General features: G+C 40.7%; 2 protein-coding genes across 10 annotated transcripts in view; one reads left to right on the top strand and one right to left on the bottom strand.

Annotated features, from left to right (window-relative positions):
• SHLD2 (shieldin complex subunit 2) overlaps window positions 1-2,127 on the bottom strand; it is a 29,627-nt gene extending 27,500 nt beyond the window's left edge. For 3 of the 9 annotated variants that reach the window (XM_058840725.1, XM_058840729.1, XM_058840730.1), the window contains exon 1: window positions 1,733-2,127. The gene's annotated coding sequence lies outside the window, so the exon portion shown is untranslated. Of the gene's footprint in view, window positions 1-5; window positions 85-1,732 lie in introns of all 9 variants that reach the window. The other 6 variants (XM_058840726.1, XM_058840731.1, XM_058840728.1 and 3 more) reach the window with 5 other exon arrangements.
• Window positions 2,128-2,301: 174 nt separating this feature from the next.
• The window catches only part of GLUD1 (glutamate dehydrogenase 1), a 29,774-nt gene continuing 12,475 nt past the window's right edge, over window positions 2,302-19,600 (top strand). Inside the window, exons 1-5 of the mRNA XM_058840736.1 lie at window positions 2,302-2,812; window positions 14,445-14,525; window positions 15,367-15,422; window positions 16,306-16,369; window positions 17,974-18,068. Of these exons, the coding sequence (XP_058696719.1) occupies window positions 2,383-2,812; window positions 14,445-14,525; window positions 15,367-15,422; window positions 16,306-16,369; window positions 17,974-18,068 (726 nt within the window). The 5' untranslated portion in view covers window positions 2,302-2,382. The remainder of the gene's footprint in view (window positions 2,813-14,444; window positions 14,526-15,366; window positions 15,423-16,305; window positions 16,370-17,973; window positions 18,069-19,600) is intronic.

Below are 19,600 nucleotides of genomic sequence, written 5' to 3'. Positions count from 1 at the left end.
ATTACCTTTTAATCCATCCCAGCGGTGTTTTTTCTTTTTTACTGATGCTACTCAAATCTGAGTCTTCTGATGGCACCTCACATGCTATATGAAAGTAAAGAAGATACAGCTCCTCTTTTATTATCACAATTACCACTTTCATGCCTGCTAAAATTCATTCTGAAGCATGCCATTTTTAATTTACTCCAGCAAACTGATTTTGATTCAACTGCTTAGCACATAAATACTCGAATGGAGGACACAGATAGTGTAATAACTCCTGCCTTGAGAAAGGACAAATCAAACAGAAATATGGTGCAGACTTGCTGAGTTTGACAAACTGCCTGTAAATTGTACACATGATTTCAGTTATAGGAACATACAAAATAAAACTCCCTAATTATCTTATCTCTTACAATATTTAAAGACTAAGAAATTTAACATGCTGATTTAGTTATTCTCAGCATTCAATGCACAGCTTGTTAAATGTTTTACTGTAATCCAGTCTTGTTTAGAAAGGAGGGTAGGCATGGTACTGTCATTGCTTCAAATACAGCTGTGTGACTGAGACCCTGGAGACACCCACGTGGTTCTCACATTGCCACGTCCCATGCTCAGTCTCAAATACATCCACATACATGTGCTACAAACAGCCTGACACTGCAAGCAGCTGATAATTGAGTGTGCTCGTAAATCAGAGAGAACACAGCTGAAAGCAGGATAGGAGCTAAGCACATTAACCTTAAGATCTACATGCTTGAGCAAACCAGCTAATCACATTCTTCATTTAACCTCTCTGTTTGTGCAATGATATTCCAACCTACAGAACAAGGCGGAAATAATTACCTGATAAGGACTAATTGCTACAATACCTCTCACCACCTTCTTTCCTTATGCATTTACAAAATATTTTGTACAGGAATTGAGCTCTAGCTAATGAGAACATGCAGATGACTGAAGTAGTAGCTCAAAGATACAAAGACTGAGAACAGTGCAGTTCTGTGAACTGAAAATTAACACCAAAACAGAAGTTTTCCACAAACCACCTATACTATGGACAGAAAACTAAATCAGTCTGCTTGTTTCTGAAGCCCTGTGTGAACATCCAATGAACAAATCAGCTTTTTTTCCCCCCCGTATCACTATCAAGGATCTTTGTTCTCTAGACTACAATTATAAACCATCCTCATTACAGATAAAAGCCAGCCTTAATAGTGGTCCGGACTTAAGAGAACTTCTTCAGATTCTTAGGACAAAGAGCAACATCAAATCAAGATACAAATTGACCATCAGTTGTCTGAAGAGTTTATGTGAGTTAAAGAATCTGTGACTAATCTCCCTGCTGACAAATACACACAAAAAGTTAAATAACTTTCCCACAAGCCCTGCAGCACAGCCCATAGTGGTTAAAGAGATTCCCACAGTGATAAAGCAACTTCCTGGTAATTCCTGGTTTAGGGGCATTGATCTCCCACAAGCCTAAAAAGAAAAAAAACACCACTGTGTTTTCCAATTAGCAGCCCAAACCGACAGAAAATTAACAAGCTACTTAATTCTTCCAAAATGAACCTAGTTCAATAGTACAGCACACTCTCTCATGCTTTGAAAGCAAATCTTACACAGTTTAAAGAAATATTCTTAAGAGATGGTGCCTGAGCTACATTAAAAAAAACGGACTTGAATGGACCAAGACCCAGCAAAATGAAAAACAGTGGAGGAAACAAAGTAGATAAATCTCAAGGTCTTTTCCAACCTCAGTGATTTAAGGGTGCTATGAAAGCAGCCATGTTGACAGCTTTACTCGAAGCCTCTGTCCCCTCTCGGCAGGGCACTCACTTAAACACCCGTGGAAAAGCTGCGTTCCCTCACAGGTTCCTTTCCCTGAGAGTGCTGAACGCTGTGTGAGCACGCCCTCATTTGCACCGTACTTGCGCTAAGAGAAGCCTCGTTTTTCACACGGCTGAAGGGCGGCACCTGAAGGCTACTTGCCCCAGGCTCTTCATGGGCCGCCGCGCACCCAGCCGGCGCAGGGCCCCGCGGGCCGGGCGCTGTAGCAGCGGCCGCGCTCCCGGCCGGGCGGGCGGCGGGCCCGGCCTCACGGGCGGCCGCGGGAGCGGGAACGGGAAGGGGAAGGGGCGGTGCGGCGAGTGCGCACTGGGCAGGCGCGGCCCGGCCCGGCCCGGCCCCGCCCGCCGCGCCCCCTCCCCTCCGCGAATCCCGCCGGGGGCGGTGCGGGGCGCGGGGCGCAGGCGCGGTCGGGAGGCGCGGAGAGCTCCCGCCCTCCGCGCCCTGCGGGCGCGCCGCCCCCCTGCAGCCCGCGTTTAAAGGCGGCGGCGGCGGCGCCCGGTGCCTCCCGTGACAGCGGCAGCGCCGCTTCGATCCTCGCTTCTGGCGGCCGCCGCCATGTACCGCTACTTAGGGGAGCTGCTAGCGTCCCGCCTGGCCGCCGGCTCGGTGCTGGCGGGCGCGGAGCCGGGCGGGCCGGCGGCGGCCGGGGGGGCAGTGGTGGCGGCGGCGTGGGGCGGGGGCCGGTGTCCCCGGCGGCACTACTGTGAGGCGGCAAAGAAGGAGGACGACCCCAACTTCTTCAAGATGGTGGAGGGGTTCTTCGATCGCGGCGCCAGCATCGTGGAGGACAAGCTGGTGGAGGGGCTACGCACCCGCGAGAGCATGGAGGAGCGGCGCCACCGCGTCCGCGGCATCCTCCGCATCATCAAGCCCTGCAACCATGTGCTCAGCGTCTCCTTCCCTATCAAGCGCGACAACGGCGAGTGGGAGGTGATCGAGGGCTACCGGGCGCAGCACAGCCAGCACCGCACGCCCTGCAAGGGAGGTGAGAGCCGCCGCCTCCCTGGGCCCGCGGAGGGCCGGGCCGCCGTGCCCCCGGCCGGCCCCCCCGTCCCGCCGCGCCCGCTGCCCGTCCGGCCAGTGAGGGCAAGCGGCTGTCTCCCTGTCCCCCCGTGGTATCCGATAGCCGAGGGAAGGCAGGCGTAGGGCGGTTCCTCCGCAGCCCTTCAGCGCTCCGCTGTCCCGGCCCCGCGGGTGACCCCCGGGCCAGCTCCGGTGCCGGGTGTCGCGGCTGCCGGTCGGGCCTTCGCCGCACCCACCGGCGGTCCGGCCCTAGGCATGGCGAGGAGAAGCCTCGCCTAACTGTAACTCGATGTGACTCAGACCTCAATAGTGTTTGTAGGAAAACGCGGGCGCACCATGCTAGAAGTGCCTGCTCGAGTCGAGAGCTGGAGGAGCCGCTGTCCCTTCATACTCAGCCTTCTGTGTTCGCGAAAACCTGGTACTCACACAGAAAACATCCGTAGAAAAAAATTACAAGTTAACTGTGTTTCTCGTTACCGGCTGGATACATAGTTAGACAAAAGTGATTTTTCTGGAAGTAGCTCTCTCAGGGTAGGTAGGTGAGACCAACAACATGCTGAGAGACCGAGAGGGTGAATCCCACTGGAGCTGAGCAGGGCTGGGCTCAGGGGATCGGCCGTCATGTCAGAGGAATCAGAGTCCCTTTTAGTCTGGGATAGATGGCATCTCCTTGAAAAACAAATACAGATGTCCTTCAGCATAACTTACTCAAGAGCTCTGATGTTTGTGGACATTTGAGTCTGGGAAACCATTTCAGATCTGTGCCTCAAACCAGAGCTTCTGTAGTCTGTAAACACTTTTTTTTTTTTCAGTGTACATCAGCTTTATGGTAAATAATGGTTACAGAAAGCAAGTGGTTTCTTATAAATGAAGTCCTCTGACTTCAAGACTAGATTAGGAAGGGTGTTCCTAGGTAAATGTGTTTTTGAGAATCAGTTCAGCTGGTATATATATATGACATGAGGATTTCTCCCTGCAGCACAAATAGTGTGTCCTGTTAATGTGATTCCTAACATTCCAAAATCAAATATCTAATGAGTTTCCTGTGACATGATACATTCTTAGCCAAAAGAGGCTAACTCAACTTTTGGTTGTTTACTTGAAGCAAGAATTAGCATCAGACTTAGTTGTAGCTGAAGTTGGGTGTGGCTGAAGCTTACTCTGTGTGAATCTATGCCATTGCTATGATTTTTTTTTAAATCCTGATGGATATCACACTGCTGTTGTATCACTGCTTCAGTTAAGTTACTCTTTGCTGCTGCTTGCAAAAAGTCCTTTGCTGTACAGCCTGTGTTGCTCTTAAGATCCTGCTTGCATAACAAAATGCAGTTCAGTGGCAAATTAAGTAATGAAATAATATCGATATATGATAGCTTCTAATATTTCACATTAGTATTGCTTCTAAGTGAAGGAACTAATGTTTATGCAACAAATAATTATAAAATGCACTGTACATGAACAAACCCCACCAGCTGGGTAATTGGACACTCTCTGTTCTGATACCTAAATTACTAAATCCTCACCAGAATTGCTTGATTTTCAGTGTCATTTGTTATACCTGTCTGCACTCACACCGGAGCACTTATAGGCAATTGAAAATGACAGCTACAGAAAGGAAGTCTCAGTAGTTTGTCGTTTTCTTGTGTTGCTCCCCCACCCCCTCTGAATTTAGGGAAGGAATTGCAAATGATATTTCCTTTCCATTCTTAAACACAGAGATCATGAATGGATTTCACCTTCTACTGCTCTCTAGGAATTTGCTCACTATCAGGTGACAGATCTGAATTTGTAGTAAATTTAAATGGGATGCATGATAAGCATAGATCATTTGCTTGAAACCTGCTATGAAAAAGGTGTGAGGAAGCAGAACATTTCTACTTTAATGGCAAAGGAGTGGTAAAAGTATTTCTGCATTTATAGTACATTTGATCCACCTGAAATTCACCAACAACTTGAACTTTTGTCTGAAAGGCTTTTTTGAACTAGAATCTTACAACAGTCCACAGGGATAAAAGCACAAAGTCCAATGAAATACAACTCCAAACTCTATATAATGGTATGAAATAGGGAAACTTGCTGAAGTGAGTGTCCCACACACTGTGGACCCCAGTCCAATGCAAGTAATTAACACCATCAAGGAACAGCAGGGGACATAAGGCCCCCTTTTAAAAGAAGGGATGAGTTAACAAGTGAAAGGCTTGCAAAGACTTTGGGAAGAAGACAGTTTCCACATCTTTTCACATGCAGAATTATGACCTTTAAATTTGTGCTTCCGAAAAAGTAAACTTTGGTAAAACAAGGTTACTTGTTTTGCACTTTTTATTTTTTTTTTTTTTGAGTGTGTGTGTCCTTGCTACTAAGAAAGAAATGGTTATTCACTAGAATAGTAAAGTTACTATTAGTTTAATAGTAAAGAAATGAGTTTAGTTACTGTTAGGTGATTACTAGCAAGTGGGGATGCTTTGCCATGTCTATTCTTTCAAGTGGCATTGTGCTTTAAAGGCTCATCTTATATCTCTTGAGGTTTATGTAAACTGAAGGATAAGAGATGCTGGTTACAGAATATTAAATACTGTTCTCTATGCAGATAAAACAAATGATCAAAGTACACTTTAAGATTCAAGTCGCAAATGTAGGAGTACGAAAGTTTTCTGGTCTTTTAAAAGTTGTCCTTTTTTAATTGTTCCTAATTTTTTCAATACATTCATACCAAAATACTTCATTAGTGATTGTATGTTGCTTCTGTATGCCTTTCTGTTTATAAGGGCATTTACAGATTTAACCATGAACTAATCAAGAATTTTAAAATCTTGATTTAAATGCTCTAGTCTTGGAGACAGCTGAATTAATCAAGGAAAGAGTCTAAATAAACATTTTAATTATAGGCACTTTAGCAGCACCTTCTTATTTCTACTAAATATTTGTAGTTACCAGTATAACAGACAATGTTTCTTCTATCACAGATGTCAATTTCTTTGCCTGCTTATTCTCTTCTGGAGTGAAACCTCAATCTCAATTTGGTGTTCCAGCCCAGATGTGAAAACTGCTAGACTTTAAATGCATGGTTTATCTTTATAAGTCTTACATGTGCAAGCAAATGATATCTGCTGGCACAAACCAGCAGTTCCTTGAGTGGTAGTCCTTCACCTACTCTGTGCTGGCTTCTCTTTTGCCTGCAAAGCAGAAATACCTCAGCAGAGTGAATGCCATGAGAGGACTGCCTTGAAAAATCAGGTCCTGAATGCATGGATGACTGTGGCCTGATACAGCTGCATGAGGGAAAATTCAAGATCATCAGCCTTAAATTTTTTGTATAGGCAAACTCCTACACCATGGTGAGAAACTTGACTGTCCTATTTCTATTCAAGAAGTACAATGCTCTTAATACCCTAATTCTAACAATCAAAAGCATTGTTAATAAAAATAGGAAGTTATTTAAAGGCTTATCCTACTTTCCTCTCTCCCCCCAAAAGCACATGTAAGAACACAAGTCAGCTTGGCTGTGTTGGATGTAGCTGTCATTACATAGCAGTGCAGGTGACTCTTCAGTGGGTGAAGAAAAGTGCTTTTCTGGAAAAGAAGCATGAGGTACTGAAGCATGCTTTCTTTTCAATTTACAACTTCTGGTGGTTTTTCACCTTATGGAGAGAACCCAGAAATAACACTTGTTGTTTAATCTTGTGGTGCTTACCAGTTTAATTGTTGTAGAAGTTAATCCTTAATTCTGCTTTGGGGGTTGCAAACTCCTGCAACTTGAGAAGGTGGTGATTCTTTTTCTTAGCAGTGCTTCTCTGCTGTACTTTAGGAATCTTTACAGAACAGTCATAAATATCCCCAAGTGGCAGATCTTGTAGTATGTCCAGCATGCAAATCCAGGTTTTAAGGACACCATTTTCTGCAATGTAACTTTTTGCTAGAAAGGAAAAATCAGATGCCTCCTCATCCCACTGAGAATATGGAATAAGCAGTTTTCTTGTGTGTTGGAACTCAGGTTTCTTACACTCCAAGTGTAGTATTTATACAACTGGATTGATGCTGCCTGGTAGCTGAAGTAATGCTGTGGGTCACATCACTCTTTCCTTTGCTGATGTGGTGACTTGCATGCCAGTGGCCAGTACTAACAGGAAACCACAGCCGCTCTTGTTCACTGCACTGACAGCTGCCTAAAGAAGTAAAACAAACCAAATAGGGTACAGGAAATGAGATGTCTGAATACAGATGACTTTGTTGGATAGTACTCTGGCAGCTCCTACTTAAAATAATAAATTCTAAATAAGTTCATCAGGTTCTATGAAAGGTGTAGCTCTGGTTAAGCTGCTTTTTATGTGGTTGCTGATGGGTATTTATCATTAATTGGTCAGTTTTAGAAAACAAAATAAACTTAATGAATTTTTACCTGCTTAGTAGAATGAAAGTGATTCCATGCTTGTTAGGCAGCACTTACTATGGAAATAATGCTGTTAAGTGGTTTTAAAACCTTTTCAAGCCTTTCCATGTTAATCAGCTGTCCAACAGGTCTGTTATGAATGAAAGCAAATGAATCAGAGCTGGAAACAGCCTAACTTTTGTTTGTGCTCACCCAAATTGCTGTAACCAAGTCTCAGCTGCTTCCTCAATTCAGAAAGGCTTTAAAACCATCCTTAGTTCTGGACTAGATTTAGTATAACTTTCATTTACAGAGGAATTTTACAAAGCTTTGTCAAACATTACTTCAGAGTTCACTCTTTTATGTGAAGACAAATAAGTCTTACTTTATTTGTTCAGTTGACTTGGAGGTAAATTAATTTGATTTCCTGTGTGGTGCTGCCTTGGCTGCTTAGTGGAAGGAGCTATTCTGTACTGCAAAACTTCCCTGTTGTCTGGTCTTGGCTGCTTTTATTCTGCCTGTCAGGATTTATCCTTCTCTCTTGGCTCATGGGTTCATATTAATGAGTTTCTTACAGCATAAGGTGACTTTTATTCATGCCACCCTTGCCGCAGTTTTCCAATTGCAGAGGTCCAAGGCTGGCACTGATCTCAGTGCCCAGTCACAAAATACCCTCTGCTGCAGACATTATTGTGTTGAAAACAGTGTACATACCTGATGATGGAAACCTTACTTGCAAAAGAAAAACTTGCACATGCAGGACTTGGACCAGTACAATCTCATGTGCTGTCTCAACATTATTTATTCCTTTTCTAAGAGGGTAAGGAATAGTGCTGTAAGGTATCTTGGAATCAGCAGAGCTGTTTATCTTGGGGTTGAGTTAATGGCTTTGCTTTTTTTTAAGTCACGCATGGGTGAAAGTTAAGAGCTTGTGCCTTTGGCCTGGGGTCTTTCGAGTAAGACATGGAAATGTACCCTATAGACCATGCAACAGATGGAACTATAACATGGACCATCTGTAACCTGAAATAAACCTTGGAAACTGATCTAACTCCAAAGGAGTGTGAGAGTTTTTTGGTGGGGAAAAAAGATAATTAGCCCAGTTGTGATAACGCTTCCAGTGTTGTAGCTTAAACTTACATGAGTGCCTTACTTGCATGGAATCATTAAGACTGGAAAAGACCTCTAGGATTGAGTCCAACCTTTGACCAATTTTCATAGGTTTCTATTCTGTTTTTGTAGTTTAACTTCACAATTAGTGCAACAGGGGATATACATTTAAATTGCAAATTGAAAAAATAAGGAAAGAAATGTGTGCCTTGTCTGTTACTCTTTTAATATGCTAGTTGTAATGTGAACTATATCAGATTTTTGTTTTTACCTTTGATATTCTTGTAAAAGGCTATGCCTTGCTCTTTTCACTGTGAATCTTTTTAGTCTCAGCTTTTTCATATAATCAGTTCATACCATTGCTGTGGTAGCCAGCTTTGTCCTTGATCTTAAATAGTTGTTTTCCCTTGCTACTGTTGGCTCTTTGTCTATTTATAGAGAGATCATACCTCTCTCAGCATTGGGCTTTCTGCATAAACACGTGTTGGGGAGAGGAATCTCCTGTGTGATAGTCTCCCTCCTGTTCTCTGGGTGATCCTAGCAAGCACTTCTTTGTTGCATGAATTGCAGCAACTCCATCTTGTCAGGAATTAGACTCTTAGGAGGAGCATGGAATTTGCCTGCCTCATGTCAGCACTGTGGTGGCTTCTTGTTTTGTGGCTCCTATGGCATTTGGACCAGCCAGGGCCAACTTGTGTGTTCTTTTCACCCTCTGCACAACCCCCCCCTCCACACGTGATAATAATAATATGTGGGTGGAAGCAGTTTACTGTATCTCCTGGTTTCTGTCCTTGTTACTGCAGTGTTGAGTGCAGTTTAATGAGTGACCGAATCCTTTAGGTGGGGCTGAGGTAGTTCTGTAGGTGAGAGACTTCATAGCCAGATTCTAAGTGCATAAATTCACATCCTATTTGCTTGCCTGGTAGTGTACTAAATTTGCCATATTCACATTTAAAACACTAAGTCTAATCAGTGCATCAGAGGTAATTTTTGAATAGAGAAAATTTTTGCCTTTTCTCAGTATGGATTGAAATAAACATGTATTTTTGAACATATTTCAAGTGCAGCTTCTTAAAAACATACAGTAAGTGGTATACTGAAGTATTCTGTCTGGCTGAGTACCCATGGTCAATTTATACATACTGGTGCTTAAAGCAGAACAGTGGGGTGTCTCTATAGAAGAATTTCTGTCCTGCCCCAGCTTTGTAGCTGGCTAGTGCTGTGTAGGAAGAGATAAATATTTTTATCTCCTCTCTTGGCAGTTAGTGAATTGAATTTAGGAATTAGCGGTTCTTGCTGCTGATTGGTGTACAGTGTTCTTGTTTTCCCATACTGAATTACTCATCTTGCTTTGTTAGGTTTATCTGGAATTTCTTTGTCTTCAATAACTACAAATTGGTTGCTGTGCTGTTTACCACACTTTCCAAATGGTTAAATAAGGCTCAGCAGTTTCCTTCTTGGGAAAGTTGGAATGTTTTTCTGATTACTTTTCTAGAAAAATGTGTGTTCTGAAAGAGTGTATTGCTTGGATGATATGTCCCTACTGAGTTAGGTGTCAGTGAATACTTAGTTTGATGGTAGTACAATCACAATTGCACTTATGTACTTACTAAACATGAAAATATTATACATAATCCAGAGTTAAAACATTAAGGAGCTGGGACTGATACATGGATTTTGCAGAATACATAGATGAGCTTCTATAGTGAAACTCCTTCAGACTGTGGACTTAAGCCTTTGGACAGGGTCAGGCAAGCTGCTAACCCACAGAGCTGCAGCAGAACCCAGCGTTGCTCGTTGGGAGATGAACATGCCTGTAGTCAGTCCTAGAAACTTCCAAAGGAGATCATGGCATCTGTGGTGCTGAGTGCTGTGTGTAGGGTAGCTGCTGCTCTGGAAGGCTTCTTTTGATGAGCAAGCACTTCGCAAACAGAGGTGAGCAGAACAAATGAACCATATTAACAGGAATTGTCATCTGTAAAGGACCCAAATTAGTTCCTAAGTTCACAAGAGCATGACAACCAGAAGAAAACACTAAAGTCAATGCAGGACAAAACCCTTGGTTAGGTATTAATACTTTAGACAGAGATGCAAATGTGTTCCAGGTTCTGGGGAACTTGAAAGACTTACTAAGATTTGCAAGATATTTAGTACAGGAGGAGTAGTTTACCAAGTGTTTTGCTTTGAGCTGTTGCTATGGCAACTATTTAGGGGTTTTTAAGAGACTTTGTATACCTCATGCTCGTTAGTAGTGGGGGCACATGGAGGTACTACCATTTAGGATCACTGCGCGAGAAGCTTAGAAAATAGTGACACGAACTTCCCCAAATAGATTTGTAGGCGTACTAGAAAGGCAGTAGTCATCCTGTTGTGGTGGCTCTGTACACCACATTTTCTAAGGAAGTGTAATAAACACACTTAATGTTACAGAACATACTGAAATCTGTACAATGCAAAATCTAGTAGGATGTATAACCAGTTTTCTTGGAAATCAAGGTCTTTGTTATGTGTATTGTTAGTACACCCCTTGCTACAAAATGATAACACGATTAAAATGATAACTGACTGCTGTTGCTATAGAACCCAAAGTAGCCTTGCTGATAAAAGGACTACTTTAATGTGAAGAGGTCACTGACTGAAGTATAATATTTCCATAATACAGACCATAAAAAAAGTTTTAAAAGCATAGACACTGTAGTGTAGTGATAAAGCCTTCTCTTTTTACTGACCAATGCTAAAAATTTAATTGAAAACATTTCCTCATTTAGAAGCTTTTGTGCTTAGAAAAACAAAGTCACTCTTAGCATACTGTTTAACTTCTTAGGGCGTGGTAAGTAAGGAGAATTCTCATCTAGAACAAGAATTCATATGTTTTCCAATGAAAAGTATTTTCCATGGCCATGAGTCATACTGTAACTTGAGGCTTCCTTCAGACTATTTTTTGTAGTAGTTTGCTGTAAAAGGCACAAGTTTCCAGAGACGTACTGCGTGGGACTTGCCAGGGTTTAAAAAAATTGTAATCTTGCTACCTAACAGTGACTTTGTTTGCTTTTATGCAGCGAGAACCTTAAAAAAAAAGCCAAAAAACCAAACCCTGTTTTTTATCTGTGCATATGGTCCATTTTTAGGCTCAGGCTATTGAATGCATAGTAACACTGCCAAAAGAGTCACACAAATGCGTGGCAACACTCCTGCCAATTTAGGAAGCTGTCAAACTAATTTTCAATGATGTCCAAATAGAATAGAAATTAAATAAGTCTTTTATCTTTGTGCATCTGCTTGCAGATGGAATGTACAGCGTTTTCAGATGCCTGCTTCTCATCAGTCTTAACAGCTTAGCACAAATAACTTCCCTATCAAGAGGTGGCCTTCCTGTAGAGTAATTACAATTCCTGGAAAACAGTAACTGGCTGAATTGTGAAAAGGAATAAAATATTAGCACATCTTAAATGTTATGTACTCCTGCCAGGGAAGGGAAAAATTCATCACACCTGTCAGAGAACCTGGGTTCATACCTTGAACTTCACCTAATGAAAGATTTTACCACATTAATTAGAGAAGACTGACCAGTAAAGTCAGCACAAGTCTCAGAATTGACTGATCTTCCACTTACGAAGATAAAGCCAGCAGTCAAACTATTTTAATTGCAACTGTTTAAAAGCCTGGAAAAGGAGTTAAACCTTATTCAGAAGTACAAAGTTGCGCAGAAAATAACAGTTTTGGCTTCAAGTCCAAAAATTTTCTGTTTTCTGGTATGTGTACATGCCTGACAGATAGGCAGCTCAGTTGAAAGCCTGTCAGTACTTTGTTAGTTTTGGGACTTTTTCCCTATTTACCTTGATAGGAAATCTTAACATTTATTACATCAAAGTTTGTGGTAGTCCTTGATTGTAATACAAGGAACCAGAGATCTAACTTTTTGACATGCACTGGAGTGAGTACATGCACTAGCTACTGTCCTGCTACTTAACTACATTCTAGTTAAAGTGCTGCTTGTTTACCTCTTCAGATCCTATCTTCAGTATGATTTGCAGAAGAGGCTTCCCTCTCTTTCTGTATTTTGCTTCTCTCTTTAAACTGTACAAGATAATTATCCCAAACTACTTAGTCTCCTTGCTGCTTCTCATATATCAATAAATAACATTTTGCATGCCTGCAGGAGTACATTTATAGCAAAACTGCTTTTGTATACACAGCTTGGACGTTTAAATAAGTATATGGGTTGAATAAATACACGGTGATCTAGTTCAGCTGGGGGTTGAGGGGCAGAGTTCACTTCTGGCCAACACAGGCTGTGACTCCAAACTTGGCTGGCTTGAGCAATACTCAGATGAGACCTGTCCCCAGAGTATCTGCTCAACCAAGAGGGAATGATTTCCTCAGGCAGGACAGACAGTGCCATAGGTAGTGTTCATTCTTGCTCAGAGCTTGACAGAAGGATAACTGCTACTCTGAAGGATCAATCTAAGACACATTAAAAAAAACCCAACACATTTATGTTCTAGCTTTGACTGGTCTTTTGGGCTCTGATAGGTTCTACTTAAATTTTGAATATTACTTCTGATGAGAAGGTTATTGAAAGCTCAGACATTAACTCCTTGCAGCTATCTAAGTCAGAAACTACTTAGTTTGCTTTTGGCGACCACCCTTCCCTCATATACACAATAAATTTAAATTCTGTTCTGCAGAGGCATGGTACTTTCTTTTACTGATTGAACTCACATAAGAAAGCAGCACTTGGCCCTCAGCTTTATTTGAGCAGCACTTAGTTCCTTTGAAACTGGGATTGTTTCCAGAGCATTCAGGAATGGCTTTCATAGCAGCACAGTGCTTTAGTTTGGGTAATGTATGCTGGCCTTTTTTCACTCCTTAGAACCTGAATATGGTCTTCTCTTTACATAATAGGAAATTTGTGGTGCCATGTTCTGGCATCTAAGGGACACTCTGTGCCTGCTACAAACCACCGTGCAACTTGGCAGAGCCTGCAGCCAAAGATTTGGGGAGTAGAGATGGGAATAATAAATTATTCATGGCTCTGTTGTATGGTTAGTTAAGGAGGAGAAGCTTGGATGGAAACAAACATACAGTCGTAGGGCCCTTTTGGCTGTGGCCACGTGACTTTGGGCACATGTTGATCTTGAACGTCATGTTTAAGCTTCTCTAGGTCTCTATAACTGCCCTGTCAGTTTGGTTAAATATTTCCTACCCAGTAGCTGTCTTCAGATACATGAATCTTAACTTTGAGTGCAATCAATTTATTGATCCATTTTTCAATTTTTCAGAAGACTGGTAAGAGGCAGGTGAAAAGTCTCCTTACCTTTGTGTAACCATTTTTTCACTCAGCTTTGAACTGCCTTGGGTGCTGGGCTCATCTCTTTTGCATCTGAGCTGCTGCCAGCACACAACAAATTGAATTTGCATTTGTACCATGTGTCAGCATACACTTGCAGCCCTGCTGAGTGACTTGGAGCAGGGAATGCAGGTGTGGGCTGGCTTCCATGTGGATGTGGGATGGGTGGCCTGGTCTCACAAGCTCACTGGTGTAGGACTATTCCCTCAAAATGTTTTTAAAAAATTCAAACTAGCAGAGTGGTTTGTTGCGTTTTGTTTCATGGCTGTGCCAAGCAGCCCGGGCCTTGAAGCCAAGGCTTAGAATTTAACAGGAGCTTGTATTACTCTATCAAAAAGACCTTGATTATAACCTGTACTGATAAGTTATGTTCAGGAAAAAAGTTAATCTTGTATATACAGTGAATGAAGTTCAAAGCTAAAGATATTGTGGAATGCTGAAGAGCTTTATCAGCCTCTTGAAAACTCTGCTCTTAGCTACCTGTCAGCTTGATTCATCTTCAGCACAAGGAATATTCACTTTTTTCCCTAAGGCTGAGTGCTACCATTAAGCTGCTTCTTAGAAAATGACTGAAGTAGTGAATTTCTGCTACATAAAAGATATTTAAGTAGGGAGCAGGGTCTTGTTCTTTACCTCTTAGAGTAAATAAGTTGATAAACGACCTACTTGCACGTTAAAGATTGTTGATGTAGAATTACCCTTCCCAATTTATAAATACTTATGAAGCTGTTAAATGAATTCCTATTTTTTCTCACGTGTCTTTTGCAGGTATTCGTTATAGTATGGACGTTAGTGTGGATGAAGTGAAAGCCTTAGCATCTCTCATGACATACAAATGTGCTGTGGTTGGTAAGTGTTCATTTTTCAAGCAAGATTTCCATCTTCAATTTCAATCAGAGCTGATATAATTACATCAAAAACCAAACATGTAAAGGATTAAAATGCATTTCAGACACTAATCTCTAACTTAAATCTGTAGCAAGGTGGGAAAAGTCTATAGTGACCAAAATAATAATACATATTCCTTCTGCTGTTACTGAAAATAAACTTCTAATAAAGTTGCATTTTCATTTGAAAAGTCCAAATTCTGCTAACTACCCTTTCCTATAGAAAGTACTGCATCTTGAACTCAAATTCAAGTATGACCAACGTGGATTAGTAGGGGACTAATTTTAGGGGGAACAGATGGAGGCTGTAAAGGATTTAGGCAGGGGGAGTTGTGGAGAGAGAAGGATAAAATTCCTTTATGGGTTATAAAGAAATATAATTTGTACACAGCTACTAAATTGTAGAGGAGTTTGGAGAGTCTGCATATTATGTGTAAGAAAATAAAGTAGTTTCCTAATGTATATAGATGTGCTTTGGACTTCCAAAGTAAAATTTTTGAACTAAACCAGTAAAATATAAAAGGTAAAACTTATTTCTACAAGTGTCAAGGACAAGAGATATTTAAGCATAGAAAATCTGAATAATGAATTTTCAACTTTTAAGGACCATTTTCAAAGTGCCTTTAAAGATCTCCCATTTTTATAAGAGTACCTAGATCAGATTATAACTTACACTTCAGAAGCCATGAATGCGGCAAAACCAAAATCACTGCTAAAATCAAAGACATAATTAACACATCTTTCTCATGTGTTCTGCCTTTATTGTTGAAAAAGTAAAATGATTTTCCTTTGCATTCTTGTAGATGTGCCATTTGGTGGGGCAAAGGCTGGTGTCAAGATCAATCCCAAGAACTACACAGTAAGCCTAATCATAGATAAAAATTTGGTTATCTGCAGTACTGAAGCCAGCCAGTTAAAAAAGCTCTTCTAAGGGCATTATTGACCACTTAAAACCTCCTGCCACTTCTGCCTCTGTAAAGGCTGAATATAGCCTGTGCATGCAAATAGGTAGGAGAAGAATTTCTAAAAGGTCTGTGTTTCAGAGGTGGAATACTTCAATTACTTTATTTTTTTTTTCTGAAAATTAGGAGACTACAAATAATTTGGAACCTGGATTTTTTTTTGAAGTTGACGTTGTTAATAAAAGCTTAAATTAAGTTACTCTTTGAAAAAAAGTTAATGTTTTTGTTTATTTTGACTAATAGTTTTATGCTCCATTAAACCATTCTATGCAGTGTTCCAGTGTGAATAATAACTAACTTGGCTTATAAAAGGTTTACTTCAGGCTTGCCTTCTTGCCCTAATTAAAATAACTGGTACAGAAAGGAATACTAGAATACATAACAGATATTCCAAGCTCAAAGCTTCTGTAAGGATTTGTGTCAAGTCGTTTGCTTGTGTTGATTACACAACTGGCCAGGGCCAGCTCTTGCTGCTGCTGGTTGTAAATCGTTCACACGGGATATCAGATTTGCTTGCTGGAAATCTCTGCTGTGGGCACAGGTGGCTCTTCCTGTGCCATGCTCCTGACTTGTCACGGATCAGAATGTACAGAAAGAAAGCCCAATGTTTCTTGTGCTGCCTGAATACCAATGGTCTGCTAGGGAGTGGCATATAAATTATATAAATTATGAATCATCCTTCTAAAAGAAGAGGGCGTTTGCTTCTGCTTGGGCTAAGTTTGAGCAAATACTTGTAAGCATTAATGATTTCTTCTGATATTTATTGCATTTTCTCTGTAGGACAATGAATTGGAAAAGATCACAAGAAGGTTTACCATGGAGCTGGCAAAAAAGGGCTTTATTGGTATGTTGGGCAGCTTTACTATTCAAATTTAGGAATCTGATTTGTTGTGCACTGGCAGTGTCCATTAGGTAATATCCTTAAGTAACAGTATTTTTGAGAACTGTAAACAATTTGGGTACAGAACTTTCAGCAAGAACCACAAAGAATTGAGTCATTGCATCCTACTGCATTTTAAAGGGAACCGTGTCTTAACATTTTCTGGTGGCTGTTCTGCTATGAGAAGCCACAAAAGCTGAGGTCACAGTATCCAAAATGAATCGCATTTCTCTCAGAGCATAAAATGGTGACCATATTTGTTGCAGTTTTAATCTCTAATAGCAAACTCTTCACTGTTACTGTTTCCTGGCATCTCAGTTGAGGCTTTTGGCAGGTATCTGAGGAAAGAGAGGAAGGAAATAGAAGATCCACCCCAGCAAAAGCTGATGGCTTCACCCATGGCAACCAGAGGCTGCAAGGGAAGCGTAGGCAAGAAGCATAGGAGCTTGTAACAGAACCTCTGTTCTGCTTCTGTAATGTCAGTAGGGGCTTCATTCACACTCAGCCCTGAACTGTTCTGGTAGCTTTGCTGTCTGGACATTTCCTCTGCAGAAAGCTGAATATTACCTCCTCAACCTTTAATTAAAGGGAGCAGCTTTACCCAGAGAAGGTTCTTATTCAAATGAATAATGAGGCATGTAGCTAGTTAAAGGTCTGTCATGTATTCCTGATATCTAACTGCCTTGGGAATATCTATCCTTTTATCTGCATTTTCTTGCTCTTCAGACAGAATGTTTGTCATCTGCTCTTCCAGAGTATTATCATCTAAATTAAACTCCTTTATAAACACACTTACTGATGTTACATGTGACTATGGTTTTACTATACACAATGCAAGCTATAGTGATCATTAGTTCAGTGACAATTAAAATGCCTTGATAAAATTGTCTTCCATTTTGGCTCTCTGGTTGGTGCTACACAACTTTGACAAACCTTTTAAAAATACTTAGAAAAAATTGTTGGGGCAGAGTTGCATATAATATCCTGATTAGCAAGTTTCTATAATCTTAAATAGTCTGGGGAAACACTATTTTTAGCTATCTACATAAAACAGGTGTTTTTTTTTATTTCAACAGATGTGAGAGATTTCTTTTAAGGGTTTATTTCATCAAGAAAGAGAAATTAAACCTTTCTTGAAGTAAGTAGTAAAATCAAGTCAAAATCATGTTCTACAGTGCAGTGACTAGGAACAGCCTACCTTCAATATATAAACTTACCCAGGAACAGAAAGGAAATTCTTATGCTGAAGAATCCAGTCAATGTCACAGGAGATAGCACTTTGCCTGCAAAAAAGCCCAAACCACTTTTGATGCATGATTTTTATTGATGAAGTGGCCTTCACCTTTTATCAAATGGCTTATGTAAAGGTTGGAGGTTTTGATAGTATTTTAGAAAGGTGTGACACAGCATCTAAAACTGCATTGAATCCACAAGAATATGTTGGGTGCATAATAAACTGAGGATTAAACAGGAAAACGGTTCTTCTTTGCACAGTTCCCAAGGGAATAATGATTGAAAATAACTATTTGTGTTTGATCCTTAAGAGCTGTTTTCACTGTTGCCAACAGGACCTGGTGTGGATGTGCCTGCTCCTGATATGAGCACAGGGGAGAGGGAGATGTCCTGGATTGCTGACACCTATGCCAGTACCATAGGACACTATGTAAGTCTTGAGCAGAGGCTTTCAAGCAGAAAAGTTGCCTAATCATATCAATTTGTTTACTTCTTCGATCTAGAAATATTCTTGCAAACTGTGACAACCTCAGTGGTGTGAGGATTTTAGGGTACAGCAAAGGAATAATAGCTGTAAGGATAATATTCTTACACTAGCCTTAAAAGAAGCTTCTCTGATACAATACTTATTGCAACTGTTCAACAAAAAGAAAATACAGTTTTTAAAGGCATATAGTCTAAAATGGGTTTCTGTTTCTATATTTTCCTCTGTTTTTCATTGGTACTGTAATTACTAATTTAAAGCTGTTAACTGATAACTGAATTTACAACTTCTATTAAATACATGCTTATGGTTTTGTTCATTTAAGAGACCATGTAAATTAAGTTCACACTTGGTATAACTTGTAAAAGTTTTAAGATTCTCTGCAGTCTCCTAGAAGTAACAGGTTTTATTGTGGACTTCAACGAATTCTTCAGAGTGTAAAGCAAAAGGACACTGACATAGTTTACAGCCAGGGAGGCAATAAAAAAAAATAAATTTAAGTTTTAAAAAATTACTTTTTGATGGTAGCCCTTGGTTTGACATTTGTCCTTGTGTCAGTGGGGTTATTTGTGCCTGTTAACCAAACACTTCTGTTGTATACTTTAAACAGGTCAGTTCAAAGGAAAATACATTTTGGAGAACTCATTTGTTAGTAGCTGTGTATTAGTGTGTTAATGTGCTAATCTATTGCAGATTTGCCTATCCCAGCTCCTTTTGAAATGGAAAGACACTTTCCTTGTACTTTGTACAGTCCTACAGCGGGGTGTGCGCCTTGGGCACTGGTGCCACCCACCACATTCCTCACCCTGGCACATCTGCCCAGGACGTGCCTGGCTGTCCTCAGGCAGTCTCCTGGCACGAGACTTGTCTGAAGCCTTGGACAGTAGGAGGTGGGGTGGCACAGGTTATTATTCTAAGTCTGAAATACATTCTGAGGTACCTTACGGACGGAAAAAAGGAATGTTTGAGGAATCAGCTGTGGCATGCGGATTAGTTGAGTTAAATCACTTTTACACAGAGCTCTCCATTAGGGATACCACTGTAAAACATTACTTGCTTTTTGCTATTCACATAGGTAAATATTTTAATTAAAATTTGATATCTGATAAAAAGCCAAAAATATGACTTCAGAAGGATTTCAACATGCAGGGTTGCAACTAGTTCCCTCAGTCAGAACTTCAAATTCCAACTTAGAGCAAAACTACTGCCACAAAGCACTGAGTTTCAACATTTCACTTATTGCACTAAAATGTGTATTTCACTGTGATACAACAGCACTGTATTATTAAGACTGACGAATAGGATCACAGCAAGTGACCTGCTTTAAGATTTGCTGTATTGAAGAGTTCTCATACATTTTAATACAAAAGCTTCATTTTTTAAAAATGAAACAAAACCCTGATAGAGAAGTCTTCAAATGGATTCATTTCTTATTCTTTCCACTTTATAATTGCACCTTATTGTGTAGTCCTATACAT

This window comes from Poecile atricapillus, chromosome 6 (genome assembly GCF_030490865.1).
Source record: "Poecile atricapillus isolate bPoeAtr1 chromosome 6, bPoeAtr1.hap1, whole genome shotgun sequence".
Classification (NCBI taxonomy): domain Eukaryota; kingdom Metazoa; phylum Chordata; class Aves; order Passeriformes; family Paridae; genus Poecile; species Poecile atricapillus.
Note: the sequence above shows the minus strand (reverse complement) of the source record. Positions and strands in the feature narration are given on the sequence as shown.